This window comes from Antrostomus carolinensis, unplaced genomic scaffold, assembly GCF_000700745.2.
Source record: "Antrostomus carolinensis isolate BGI_N321 unplaced genomic scaffold, ASM70074v2 scaffold7207, whole genome shotgun sequence".
Classification (NCBI taxonomy): domain Eukaryota; kingdom Metazoa; phylum Chordata; class Aves; order Caprimulgiformes; family Caprimulgidae; genus Antrostomus; species Antrostomus carolinensis.
In genome coordinates, this window is record NW_010327982.1 from 2 (window position 1) to 14,654 (window position 14,653).

The 14,653-nt window shown below is 37.8% G+C and overlaps 1 protein-coding gene across 1 annotated transcript; it reads left to right on the top strand.

The window, feature by feature from the left end:
- Positions 1-1,583: 1,583 nt before the first annotated feature.
- On the top strand, positions 1,584-10,490 carry ZDHHC6 (zDHHC palmitoyltransferase 6; the record flags this gene model as incomplete). Its single annotated transcript, XM_010172072.1, has 9 exons — positions 1,584-1,675; positions 3,810-3,969; positions 5,044-5,205; positions 5,823-5,876; positions 7,424-7,591; positions 7,898-7,939; positions 8,331-8,476; positions 8,565-8,608; positions 10,387-10,490. Coding segments are annotated over 9 exons (972 nt in total), but the record flags the coding sequence as incomplete, so codon positions are not given.
- Between the last annotated feature and the right edge of the window lie 4,163 nt (positions 10,491-14,653).

Consider the following 14,653-nt stretch of genomic DNA (forward strand, 5'->3'; position numbering starts at 1 on the left):
CATTTCCCCTTGTTCTGTCACTCCTTGCCCCTGTAAAAAGTTCCTCCCCAGCTTTCCTGGAGCCCCTTCGGGTGCTGGAGGGTTGCTAGAAGGTCTCCCTGAAGCCTTCTCTTCTCCAGGCTGAACAGTCCCAACTCTCTCAGCCTGTCCTCACAGCAGACGTGCTGCAGCCCTCTAATTATCCTCGTGGCCTTCTCTGGACTCACTCCAGTAGGTCCATGTCTTTCTTAGTTGGGGGTGCCATAACTGGATGCAGTACTGCAGCTGGGGTCTCACAAGAGTGGAGTAGAGAGGCAGCATCACCTCCCATGACTCTTGTTGCAGCCTAGGAAATGGTTGGCCTTCTGGGCTGTGAGTGTGTGTTTCAATGCTCCCCTTTTCCCCCAAAGAATGCAGCACATTCACAGGCTGTGGCTTCCTTCTTATCTTCTTCCGACATCTTAACTTTCTGCCTGTCTCCTGCTTTCCTGCTGCTTCCAGCATTTCCAGTATGCTCTAGCTTACTCCAGCCCTTCCTTGTTCCGTCGTTTACAGTGATGGGGGGCTGAACAGTATTGCTTTGTTATTGGCAACACTCCTTATGCTTTGTAGGTTCTTCTCAAAGCACAACAACAGGAAACAAGAACTGTTAGCTGGGAATGAGAACTTCAAGGTTATCTGCACGCTCACACAGACACTGTTGTATTAAAGACTTTGCTGCTAGTAATAAGGACTAGAAGAACTTCATTTAGCAAATTTAACTTTTTTTAATGCAAGCCTGAAAATTATGTGTTCATCTTATGTTCAATACAGTGTTAGAAGTCATGGCAGAAGTTTGCATTTCCCTTGCTTCACTAATCTCTTGGACGAGTAGTAGTCAAGGACCAGACTGATACAGGTTCAGTATCTCAAGACAGGTGTCCAGAGTTTGTCTTCCAGTGGCATGGCACAAAGATTAGTAATAGTCACATTTCTACTTGTGGAGTATTTCTCAGGAAGAGAGTGTAGTGGGAAGAGGATCCTAATGTAGTCATAGCTGGACAACGGGGTATTCCGCTTTGTGGGTGGAAGATTTTGGCCAGTACTACTTGGCACCTACAAGTCCGTCTCTCATCTTGCTGTAGTTGGTGTGTGTGTGTGTATAAGAGAGGGGGGAAGGCAAATAAGAGCTAGTTGAACATTAATGCTTAACAGTATTGTATCTTAGTAGTAAGGCTAGATTGGCTCATGGTCTAAAATGGAGAGACAAGGTTAAAAAACTTATTTTCTTTAAATTATAAAGGCCTCATACTGGGGTTTTTTACGCTCAGAACTTCACTATGAAACCCTGCTTGTATAGTCACTCTTTCTGATGGAAGAACTGTTTATTTCTTTTAGCAACCAGCACTTTCAACAGTATGAGATGATTGTGTTGATGACCAAGAGATTATTTAATTTTGTTTCTTTCCTCGCCACCTACCATTAAATAGGGTTGGGTTATGAAACACACTCTGTCAGAAGAAAGTGAAGGTGCTGAGGTTAGAAAATTGACAAGATATGTATTGCCAGTAGAATTATGTATATGTCTAACACACCGTCTAACACGCCTGTTCTTCTGTTTAAAGGAAAAATCTCAGGATTGCATGTATCTCCAATACTGTAAAGTGTGTCAGTCTTATAAGGCACCACGTTCACACCACTGTCGAAAGTGTAACAGGTACTGTCTTTCTTTAAAATTGTCTTAAGTCCATATTAAAGCAGCTTCTCATCTAATGATGAGCTATTAATATAATTTATCTTTCCAAGTCTTGTATCGTGCATTTTTAAGGGTCCCATATGAACACTATATTAATTTCAAGTATTTCAACTTTCTAGTTGTATGATTTCTATATGGTTTTACTGTGTTTTAGTTTAATTATTAAATCTGTCTTTAAGATTTTCTTTTTAGCTTGAAATCGGTTCCTCATAAAAACTTCTTGACAGCATTAAAATGTTGCAGTACTGTTTCAGGGAAGAGAGCCCATGTAAATACCTGAAAGTCTTTCAGTCCTTTGTAAGTTCTGTGTCCAAACATTTGCTTGCTCAGGGCATAGAAAAGCCTCTTGTGTCATCTTTCTAAATGAGAGTTAAATGTTGATTCCAGTGGAAATTTTGGACTGATCTTTACTCTTCACCAAAGTCTTTTTTCAAGGGGAGTCTGTGTGTTAAATGAGCTAAAATTTTGTGCCTTGTTATAGGTTAGTCTTCCAACATACTTGTTTTGAGCTAAAGGACATTTTATTATAGCTGCACTGGAATTTAGTACAACTTGAAAAAAGCAAGCCACTTCAGCTGTCAGCAGCCCAGGCTTAGTTGCATTTGTCTTAGGTTTACTGGGCAGTTCGTCCTCTGAAGGACTTTTAGAGAATGTGGTAAAAGGATATTGCAACATACACATTCATTTGTTATTTCTATAAACACAAGATGCAGTCAGTGTGCTTTTAGGAAGTAGAGTCTGAAACTGAAGAGCAGTGCTGTAATTTGGCTGCATTACCCTGAGATTTAAAATTAGACTCTTTTCCTGGAGTGAAAATCTTTACACTGAGGACTTAGAAAATGGCAGGAGACCCTGATGTTTGCTTTTGCAAAAGCAAGTTCTTTAAATAATTTATCCTTTGTCAAATAAAACAGAAGAAACTGCAGCACATTCTCCAAATAATTTTGCTGATATGCTTTAAGAATTTTCCACCCCCTCAACTCTGGCCAAAGTAACTCATTCCACATGTATTTGTAGCCTGTTGCAATGAAGTCAGTAACTTAAACTGTTGCTGGAAGTCTTCTATGCTATGACAAGTTTCAGTGCATGAATGGAGTCACTTCTTGTGGCCCACCTGAATGGGGTGAGGTTTCTAGCTAAGAACTAGGAACTTCTTCAGAAACACTTGTGCTTATAATTATGTTTACATGTTCAAGAACTTCTACAGTGGCAGCTGAGCATATGCTAATGAAGAATAATTAATTCTTTAAAAGGGAGAAACTGAACTTCCTATTGCTAATGGACTAGCTTAAAAGATAATGGGGTCAGTAGTTCCAAAACAATTAACTGTTATTTGCAAAGGAGCTGGATATTTGTGCAGTTCAATCCTTAGGTTTGGTGCAGATGAATTGCAATATTATAAACAGTGACTTTTATACCTGTTAAATTGATGTGATTTGGGATGTGGACAAATATTTCATCAGGTGTTTTTTTTCACCTGTAAGCTGCACCAAAATAACAAGCTTTATATTGAATTCAAGAATGTCTCTAGGGTGTTGACACTTGTTAAATAGCTTTTGAAAAGGACTTACAGTTGTGTGAGGTGAATACATAGCAATTGATGAAGCTTTCAGAGGGTCTACTACTGAAAAGAAAGAGGCATTAACACGATTCTGTCTATATATGTTCTTTCTGCAAGTAGTTCCTTTATTTTCCTTGTGTGCTTATTTAAAAAAAAAAAAAACACAACAATAATATTAGTACTTAATTATTGTGTTGATAGTTCTTACACATCCCATTCTAGGCCTCTGTCTCCTGTCTCTGGAATATGGTGTCTATTAGCAACCAGCAAGTTTGAGTAAAGAGGAGGAGGGATAACTGGGGGGGGAGGACCAGGAGGGACTTCTTGTTTCGCTTTCTTTCACTTTACAACATGAAATATCATTCTGAATAGCAACAAAACAAGAATTACATTACTGTCCTAAACTGTTGGAAATTGGTGAGTTTAAATGAATGAATGGAGGCCAAATAGTAGAAAGTTAGCTGTCCTTTTCTTTGACCTTTTTGAAAAACATCATATATGTCCTTTATATTAATCACTATTTATTATTTACAGATGTGTCATGAAGATGGATCACCATTGTCCTTGGATCAACAACTGTTGTGGATACCAGAATCATGCATCTTTCACTCTGTTTCTCCTCTTAGCTCCACTGGGATGCATTCACGCTTCTTTCATATTTGTTATGACTATGTACACTCAGCTTTACAACAGAGTAAGAAAACATAATTAAATGCTTAAAATACTGTTTAAGTCAGATGAATAGCTTATCTCTGGAAGTATGAGACAATTTGTTTCCTGAGAAGCAGCATGTGGAATTCCTTGTTATTCTTTGCATATGTGCTCTCAGTTGTGCTCTCTGCCTGTGCGAAGTGTGCTCTCACACAACACACAGAAGTGTAGAGGGGGATTCAGAAAAAGTTCTTTTTATTTTCTTTCCCTTTTTTTTCCCTGTTGCTTCTCATAATCACTAGGAGTTTCCTAGAGCTTTGCATTGACTGAAGACAGTTTCTGAGTAGCACTTCATAGAGAGAGAGACAGGCTGTGTTTTGGCTGGCAGAGGAACTAGCTGCTATTTATTTCCAACACACGGGTTAGATGCTATTTATTTTCTTTTGCTTGACGCTTTTTTAGAATTGTATCTAATTCTTCAAGGAAAAAAAGTACATTATTTTTGTAACTAAAAATAAATTATGTTTAATTTGATTTAAAATGGAAAAACTGCAGCAACAATGAGCTAAGCTTGTTGTGAAATACATCCCTTATCCCTTATCTCAGATCCAAGGTTAAGATTATGAGCTTTGATTTCAGCCTCTGTGGTTGCAATGAAGAGCTTGAAAACATCAACTGAATGTAATAGATGAAGGTTGTGGGTTGTATTTGCAGAGCAGTAATGTTGAGCACTGCTATCTGCTAAAGCTTTCAGAGGAAAACCTGTAGTGTTTCCATTAAAATGGGTACTGTGCTATGCAAACATTTTCTATCTGAAATTGGTGAATGTGTTTTTGTTGACGTCCCAGAGTCTAGATTTTTAGATCTAACTTGTAGAGCTTGCAAGATGACGATTTTGGTTTAGCTTTCCATCTAGAGAAGGCCTACATCTAGCAAATAATGTATTTCTGAAGGGGAAAGGTTTTTTGAATACTTTTTTTTTTTTTAATTACTCCATTTGCATTATAAACCTGTTGGAAGTTGGACACTTGCCTTCAGAGCCAGATTTCTTATTGGCAACTTGTTTTGTTCCAGCAGTCGGAATGGTTTAGAGCTTAATGATGTTTTCCCTTTGCAGATATCATTTGGGTGGAGTTCTGTAAAGATTGACATGAGTGCAGCCAAAAGAGACCCTCGACCCATTATTCCCTTTGGACTGTCTGCATTTGCTGCATCTTTATTTGCCTTAGGACTGGCATTAGGAACAACGATTGCTGTTGGTATGCTGTTTATTATCCAAGTAAGTTTATGGCTTCTGTTACAAAAAAGTTAAAAGCTGTAAGTTTTGCCTGGTTGTGGAGCAGAAATAGAATTCAGGATTGAGATGGGAGCAGTTGTTTAGAGCTTAGGTTGCTGTGTAACTTTTCCAGGATTTTATGCTGCTTTCTCCCAGTTCCTCTGTTGTTACCACAACTTTTTTTCAATTATTTTTCATGGGAGAAATATAATGAACTAAGAAAACATGAGATTCATATTTTATAAGACATGAGGGCTTTATAAACTCTCTGGAGAAGGAAAAATACTTGGTATTTCAGGCGTACATGCCCCTACCCCCGAAAATAGGTATAAACATGCCTGATACGTTCCTTAAAATATTTGAGATTTTTGCAAGGAAACAAAAATACACATTTTAAGCATAAACTGAAATACTGCATGATATTGTCTAAGTGTATAATTTTAGAGGATAACATTAGCATGTATCTATGCTGAATCTTAATTTTGAATGTTTTGTATGTTTCATTTAATCCTATAAAAGTTGCTTTGTCCTTTAAAGCAAATTTAGTTTGTTTTCTTTGCCTAGCTGATATATTTCTGCAGAAAATCAATGCTAATTTCACCTAACACTTTTATTACTAGATGAAAGTAATTTTGACAAATAAAACTTCAATCGAGTCCTGGATTGAAGAAAAGGTAAGCTTTTATTACAGTGTCTTGTACTGTATTGTTACAAAGTTTATTCTTTGTATTTATCAATTTCTTTTTTCACCTCTCTGGATTTAAACCAAAGGCATCATTTCAATTCACCACTGATTTAACACCTACAATCAGCTTTTCTCTTACTGTCTCTGAAATTCACTTAAATGAGAAATCATTTAATTACATAGATCTTTTCTTTTTTGTTTGGGAGAATTGGTGTGAAAATAGAAAAATAGTTCTTTTTAAGACACTTTGCTTATCTACTTGGAATATGTGGGTGTTTTCCTCTGAAACTTGAGTTGTCTTTGGGTCTTGTTATGCTTGCCTGTGTCTTCATTTGCCCACTTTCCTTGCCCATTCTAGGTGGTATGTTTTGGCTCAAGGCTTTCCCCGTTTCCTACTTCTCTGATTAAAATTCAGAGGATTTTCCTTGAATTTGAAGAAGTACTAGAAAATAATGAGATACCTAGTCTGCTCTCCTTTAAACTTCTCTTTGATTTCCATATCTTTATAGAGGTTTTCACAAGATTTTTCAGAAGAAATACAGCAAGGCAGCAGAAGCGAAGTTTAAAGGAAGCAAAACTGACTCAATGTTTACTAACTAGCTCAGTGCTACCAGGTTATTTTGTATAAGTCCACAAACATTTTATTATTACCTTGTCTTTATTTTACTCTGTGTCAAAATTAGCATGAGGATCTTATAGAATCGTAGAATGGTTAGGGTTGACTGTGTATAAGTACCTAAGTATTGTAATGCCTTCTCTTTGCATGGAATCTGGCTCGGCTGGATCCTAGTCCTATTAGAACTTTGAATAATAGGACAATGGCACATAAATGAAAGAAAACCCTGTTACAACTCTATAGTAGAATTTGGAATAATCTGTTAAAATTTTTGTTGTAAAACACAGGCTGCTAATATGTCCTTTCTGAAAACTGAGCACAGATTGTAATACATAATTGTTTAACAAAAAAGACATTATTGCGACAAAGAGAACAAACTCTTCTGTGGCTGCTCCACTAGATGTCATTGTTACTGAAGGAATGAAGAGTTCATGCTTGCAAAACATGGGAGATTCAGAGCATGCCTGTATATGCAATTCTGAGAGGTGGAATAGACACTATCAATCTTGAATTATGCTCATGATTATTAATCAAATAATCCTGAGCTGTGAAAGTTTTGCATGTAACTGAGAAATAGTCAGGAGGCATCAGACCTTTAAAAAAACCCAACCAATCAAAAACACCCATAAAATCAAAGTATGGAGTGGATCAGTCAGTGTAGCCAATTGACTCTGTTGTTAACGAGTAAAGGAGCAGGGGTGACTCAAACCAGAGACACTTCTAAATGCAATGATTTTTGTAAGTAGTTTTAAAAGCCTGGGTTAGTATAGAAGGAATTTACTGCTCTTGCCTCAAAATGTTTGCCTCTAGGTCTCATTGACCCCATACAGGGTTTATGATCTGGCCTTCCTAATATTTACTGCTGAGTTGCAGTTTGTAGGGTATGTTTTTACGTACTGTATTTCTTAATTATTTTCCAGGCCAAAGACAGAATCCAGTACTACCAAACGGGTGAAACCTTTATTTTTCCCTATGACATGGGAAGTAAATGGAAGAACTTCAAGCAAGTGTTTACATGGTCTGGGATTCCTGAGGGAGATGGCCTGGATTGGCCAGTAAGAGAGGGCTGTCATCAATACACATTGACGGTAATTGATCTTCAGTGATATCTCAAGTTAATTCTCCCCACTGCTTTTCTTCACAGTAATGTATCAGCTTTTTAAATAACTAAACTAAACTGACTAGTAATAAATATACTTAAGAAACAGGAATTCTGTCAGATATTCTTCCATTTTTGGTAGACTAAAAAGCTACGCTTTTGTGAGTGCTTTTAAATACTAACAGTATTCCCTGTGTCTGTTAAATGGTTTCAAAACCTGACTTCATTTTGTGTTGAATACACAAGTCCTCTTAAACTAAACACTGCCTAAATTTCTATTTATAATCATTTATAGATAGAGCAACTGAAACAGAAGGCAGACAAGCGAGTAAGAAGTGTAAGTATTTGTGAAGTTTGGTCTCAAATGACTTTGAAATATCAGTATGAATAAATGTAAGTAACTGCTGAAAATATTTCTCGATTTTTAAAACTAGCAATTAAATAAGGACTTTTTGTTTCCACACAAGCAGTGGCTGCAACCTCTGCTTAATTAAACTTAGCTTTTAGCTTTCTTTGGTCCTTAGTTTCCAGATGGTAAGAAATGTGATAATAAAGATGACAGTGCTTCATTGTTAAGCAGTTAATTTAGAATTTAGAGTCCCTTTGACAGCCATTGTCATTATGCTCAAATCTAACAGTATGCTTGAATTAATTTTTTTGGTATGAAACTGTGAGAAAGGTCATAACTCCTTGCAATAATATATTGCTGTGTTCTGTTCAAATTGTAGGTGCGGTATCGAGCAGTAGAAGACTACAGTGGTGTCTGCTGCCCTGTGACTAAAGGTGTTAAAACATTCTTCACAACACCGTGCACGGAAGAACCTAGAATTGCACTGAGTAAAGGGGATCTGATTTTAGCCACAAGAGGCTTAAAGTTAGTGGCTCCACACCTTTAAGTTTGGTTAAAAGAAATGCCGAGATGAGTTCTGGCATCTAATTACCTGTTATGCTTTCTTCCCTAGACACTGGATGTATGGTGAGAAGATTCTCGACTCAGCTGTTGATGGTATGAAGCAGTTATTTTCACTTTTTCTGTCAAAAATTACAATTGATTTTATAGCTGTCTAGAAGTGTGGACAATATTACATGTTCATTTCTCAAAAATGTATAATGACTGATCTTAGTGGCATTAGCTTCTCTCTCCTCTAAAACCACATCCACAGTTTTTGCTCTTTACATGTGGTATATTTGCCAGTTTTGATAAACATTAAATGAACCTGTCAGACTGAAAGAACACTGATCTAGTAGTTTATTAAAGGTTGAGTGGGAAGGGGGACACTTCATACTCTAAGATAAAGTTAGGCTTTGAGACTCTAAAGAGGTTAATAATTATTTCTTTTTCTGATATCAGATTTCCTACCTGAGCACCCCATATACGTATAAGATGTTAGGTTACTCTTTGTATTTCTTAAAAATAAGGAGACGTTATGTCTTTTGGGATTGATTCCAACAACTTTGACATGCATTTACAAAACTAACAACTACAGCTATCAAAGTTGTTAAAGACTTCTGCTCATCTGCAGAGAGACAACATCACAGCCACCTGCATTGAAATTTTTCCTTTTTGTACTTTAGCATTGCTCCTTTGGACTGAGCTAAAATTTTTGCCTGCCAGAGGGTGCATTGAATTCTGTTGTCTCTTCCAAACAACTGTTAATTCATTGTATGTACATCTCGAGTTGGCAAAAGAGAGGTAGCCAGCAGTTACTACTTAGAAAGTGTCTATGCTTTTCATGGGAGGTCTGAGACCTTCATGGGCTAGAAGACCTTCCTTGCTTCAGCAGCTCACTCCAACTCTGAACTATTTCAAACATTAAACCTAAATGAGTCATTGAAATGACCATGGTAATAGGTTGTATTGTGTTACTTATTGTGACGATTAGCAGAAGATATCTGTGCTATATCAAATGGGTTTTTTTTAAAGTCAGGTGAAATGTGGTCTGGGTGGAGAACTTGGTGTGTACTTAAGAGGCTGGATTAGAATTCGAAATAACATTGGCATTTTGGAGAATTAGGCTTCAAAAATAGGATGAGATTTGTTAGGAGTGTATAGCAAAATGCTATAAATAGGCAGACTAACAAGCTGCACTATAAGAAGATGGAAAAATTAATGATTAAGTAGCAATTCTTCTGAGGAAAAAAAGTCAGTCATAATCTTAAGATGAGTCAACACAAAGCATGCATGTCCTACTCAACATTGGCAGAGACTCAGCTGAAATACTGCCACAAGTAAAAGCAGTTACTGCATCTCAAGAAAGAGAAAGATCAGCTTTAAAGACACTGGATGGAAGTTGAGAGGAAAGTGAGAGGAAGACAATGAGAATAATCAGAGGACTAGAAAATGTAACTTGAAAGGGAAGGCTGAAAGAATTGGGGTGGCTTACCTGGAGAGGAAAAGGAGACAGCCAGAGTATATGCAAATAGTCATCAGCTGTGTGAAAGTCTGTTGTAGAGAAGATTCTCAGCTGCTTCCTGTGTCCCTGGTGTGTAGAAAGAGTTGTGACCTTGAATTATAGACAGAAGTTCAGATAGGGTATGAGGTAAGATTTTTCTCATAGTAATGAAGGTAAAGCACGGGAAAACCTTGGAGATCTCTGAAAACACTTTAGGCAGTGGGAGTGAATCCATGTGTCCCCAAGCAATGATATTAGGAATGACTTAGATGTCTTGCCTTGGAGAAGAGAATAACCTAGGTGAGCCCTTGATGTCTCTTCCAGTCCTGTGTTTTTCCTCAATAGTGGGTCATGTTTTGCTCCAAGTTAATGCAACTTTTCATGTCTTAAGGTGGAATAAGAGAACGAGGCTGGTTCCCTAGGAAATGTGTGGAAAAATGCCAATATGACTCTGAAACGGATCAACCAGTGGATGGAGAGAAGAAAAGCAGATAGCCTTCTAATTTTTTAAATAAGAAATGGAATTTTTACTTCAGATCATGTCCTGGTGCCCAAACCACCACAGACCACAATCCTTTACTTGAAATTTTCTGTATATTTAGACTTATGCAATCAATATGTTAGGACAAGGTTTTCTTTTCCTCACAGCTGAAAAGGTTGGATATGTCTGTGCCATGGTTTGCATACTTTTTTAACAATAAATAATTCAAAAAGCCATTCAGTGGATTGCCTTCAAGATGCATCTTTTTCATCCCAAGTCAGCTTTTTTTTTGTTGTTTAAATTGCATTCTGAGATTTCATATTTTAGGTTTTTTTCATCAACCGCATCTGACTGTGATGCGTGCTGCATATCTTTTGTATTTTACTTTCTCTGAAGCTGCCCCTGAAAACTATAAAATAAACCTCTGATTCAAATTCAAGATAAAATTTGTTACCTGTGACTTTTAATACTGTGAATTGTCCACCTCAAATAAATGATACGTTCATATTCACTTGTGAATTTAATTGTTCTTAGACCTACACCAACTTCTTTATAGGCATGGGAATGTGAATTGGACTGGGAAGTAGATTTCACTGCTACAAGTTGTTTTTCAAGGGTAGAAAGACTTCAGCTCTTGCTTTAGGACTATTCTGTGCTTTTAATGGCAAAAAACATAGCCAACAGTATCTGCTTCCTCTGAAGCGACTAGAGTTCTTGATCCATCTTAGAGTGAAAGGAGACAGTAGTGCCAAGAATGAAAACTAAGTGTTTAACACCTTTCCTAAGGGATTTTTATTTGGCATCTGATCTGAATTATTAGAAGCAAGAAAGCCAGTCTTTGGTTACCTCCAGCCTGCTGTGCATTGGTGCCAGGAGCCATAATCCTAGGCTGTTTCTGAGCTGTGGCAAGGGGAAGTTAGTGTGGAGTTTCAGCAATTTGCAGACAGGTGTTTTGCCCATCTTGAAATCAAAGCACTTATTTTCTGGAAGCAGGCTTCATTAGAGGTATAGGAATATATCATACTCTTAGTTTCCCTGCTAGCTCCTGCTAGCAGGGAACTAGCAGGATGTAGCTATTTTGGACTATGAGCAGAAACTGATACAAAAACCTCCAAACTGCATGGAATACTCTTAGTCTCAACCTGGCAGCTAAGGAGGTCTTGTTCTTGAGTTTTAAATTATTCAAGAGCTGCTCTCTATATTAACATGCAGCAATTAGCAGTGTAATAGGAACAGAAAAACAGCACTAATGACCACAGTTGATTGTTAGCTATTAGGAAGGGAATTTATGTAAGCTGTGGTCTGTTTATAGGGGACTTGATATCTCTTAGTGGTTGAAGAGCATCTTCGACTCTATTTCAATTTTCACCTGAGCAGAATTCTGCACTTCAAGGTTGCTTTACACTGAACTGCATCATGCCCAGGAGTTCTACTTTAGAAGTGCACTTACAATCTGAAATGGACTCTATGTGTGGGGTTTTTTTGTTTGTTTGGTTGGGGTTTTTTAATGCTTTCATCTTATTTTCTTGTAACCTTGACTTCAGTCCCATTTCTTCCCTTTTGTAGCATTGGTAACTGATGTTTCTATTTACCATTACAACACCTTCACTGAGCAGTGCTTGCCTACAAACAACCAGCCAAAACAAAATGCATACCTCCTAAAGACATTTAGAGATTCTACAGCCAAAGAAATGCAAGCTGTGTTCTGCTGCTGAAAACACCTTTATGAGAGCGTGAAGTTTAAAGACAAGCCACATCTAAGGAACTCTGATTCTAAATACTAGTACGTTTTCTTTTCCTTCCATTCTACCATCCTATTCTACCTTTTTTTTTTTCTTCTTCATTCTCTACTCCCTGCTTTTTTGCTCAAGGAAGACTCAAGGCTTCAACAGCCTATGCAAAAGACTAGCCTTGATGTTCTTCTGCCTGGTAACTATGAGGTGATTACCAGTAGTAAAAGAAATCAATGATGAAAGAGTTTTCTTCCTCAGTAGTCTTAACCAGGAGGCTTCTGATTTTAATCCAAATCATAGAATGGTTTGAGTTGGAAGGGACCTTAAAGATCACCCAGTTCCAACCCCCCTGCCATCAGCAGGTCCACATTCCTCTAGAGCAGGTTGCTCAAAGCCTCATCCAGCCTGGCCTTAAACACTTCCAGGGAGGGGGCATCCACACCTTCTCTGGGCAACCTGTTCCAGTGTCTGACCACCCTCACAGTGAAGAACTTCTTCCTAATAAGAGCTGAGCAAATACAAGCTCATGGTAGAGTTCAAGCATGCCCTACATAGTTTTTCAAATGCAAAGTAGTGATGAGGAGAAGAAGAGAATATTTCATGCTAGGAAGCCAGGGATTTGCAGGTTATTTAGTTTTTATAGTTGAGTTTCCTAGCTACAGCATTAGAAAATTATTCTAGAACTGTCTTGAGAGCATTGATTGAAATAAGGACCTCATTAAAGCCAAATGATTAATTAAGAGTCAATATTTCCCCCTCAACACTTCCTCTCTGGATAAGAAACAAATGAGCTGAACCAGTAATTAAGTTGCAGGCACAGGGGTTATACTGTAGAGATGGAAAGAAAATGCATTTAACACACTGTATTTTGGTATACAAGTCTGAAATGATTTGGAGAGCCTAAATTAGGCAATCTAATTCCTGATGCAGTACATGTGAGAGCTGTTTCCCATTTTCTAATAAAAGGAAGTTATCAACATTCATATTAAATATCTGCCTTATGTGAATCCTTTTTAGTCATGGTATCGCTTGTTACTCAGCATGTAGACACATCTATACTGCAGCACAAATGGATCCATTCATAATGGACAGCTCTTAGATGATAGCTTTTTAAACCAGGTAGAGAAGACTGGATGTTATTTTTAGCTTCAGTCTCTGTATCATCAAAAAAAATATTGCATGGATCTGAATTTCATTGTACCTATAGCCATCCTTACCTTAAGTCTTTGTTCATTTGATATAACAGTGCTTCAAGCATGCTGTAGCTTTCTCTAGTTCTCAAACAACATCCTGAAATAATTTTTGCACTATTTCAATGCAAGCATACCTAAAGCACTCCTGTTTTTCCTTTAGATCTATATTCTGGAAGAAGTTCCTATGGCAGAAGTGCCACCAAAGAGATTAGTTTCAGACCAATTTACACTTGAATTTCTGTGCTTGGTTTATTATTCAGACAGTGACATCCAATTCAGTCTTTGTAACAGCTACTAGCAGATGACAGAGGCATGAAAAATCTAAAGCACTGTAGTTTGCCACTGTGAGAAGAGCAAACCAAGTTCTGAGGTTGAGGTGTTTCCTCTTCCAAAAGAGAAAGCATCTCTACTGTATTAGAAAGTGACCTGTACAAAGTTACTACTTTCTAAGATGTAGCATAGAAAAGCAGGCATTCTCTACTCACTCCACAAAGATCTCTTTAAGCTGAATGAAGCACTGTGATTGGTATCTGAACACTGCTAGTTGAAGGGCCCACCACAGAGTGCTGGGCTTCAACATCCAAATGGATCTACATAGGGAAGTTTCACTTGTTGGTAGAATGAACAAAGTACTTCCTGGGCACTGCAGCAGGTGGCATCACAGCATTCAGGCTCAGGTTTACACAGATCTCAGTGGCACTAGACTTAGTCTCCCCAACTGAATTGCTCATCAGAACCTGGAACCTGTTTAAGTATACATTTCTTTGGTTCCTCCCCAATCTCACCTGGGGGAAAAGATTAAGCCATCAGTTGACTTTTAAGTCACATTCCTTTAAGGAAGCATGAGAAAGATGAGCAGTGTGGTTCTGTGCATTTTTAGAGTCTTAGAAGCCTTTATAGCCTTAGGTTATGACAAACACATTAAGTGACAGAACAGTTAACTGAAAATGTCAAGGTCTTTGGGCCTAGACTAGAAACAGAATTTGGTTTAGGCTCTGAAACAGAAGGCAGTTGTTTTTACTAGTCAAAGCTAAGAGGGGCCTCATAGCAAGGGGTGGGTCTTTCCTGACCAACAAGCCTACCAGTTGCTTTCCTTTTGGGCTATCAGACCAAAAGCATTAAATACAGAGAGGAACATCCACTGGCTGTGAGAATCTGGCACAGCTGAGGAGAATGTTACAGAAGATACATGTTACAGTAGTCTAGCAGATTACTATAGAGACAAGGAGGAGCTGTCAGCAGAGACAGCAT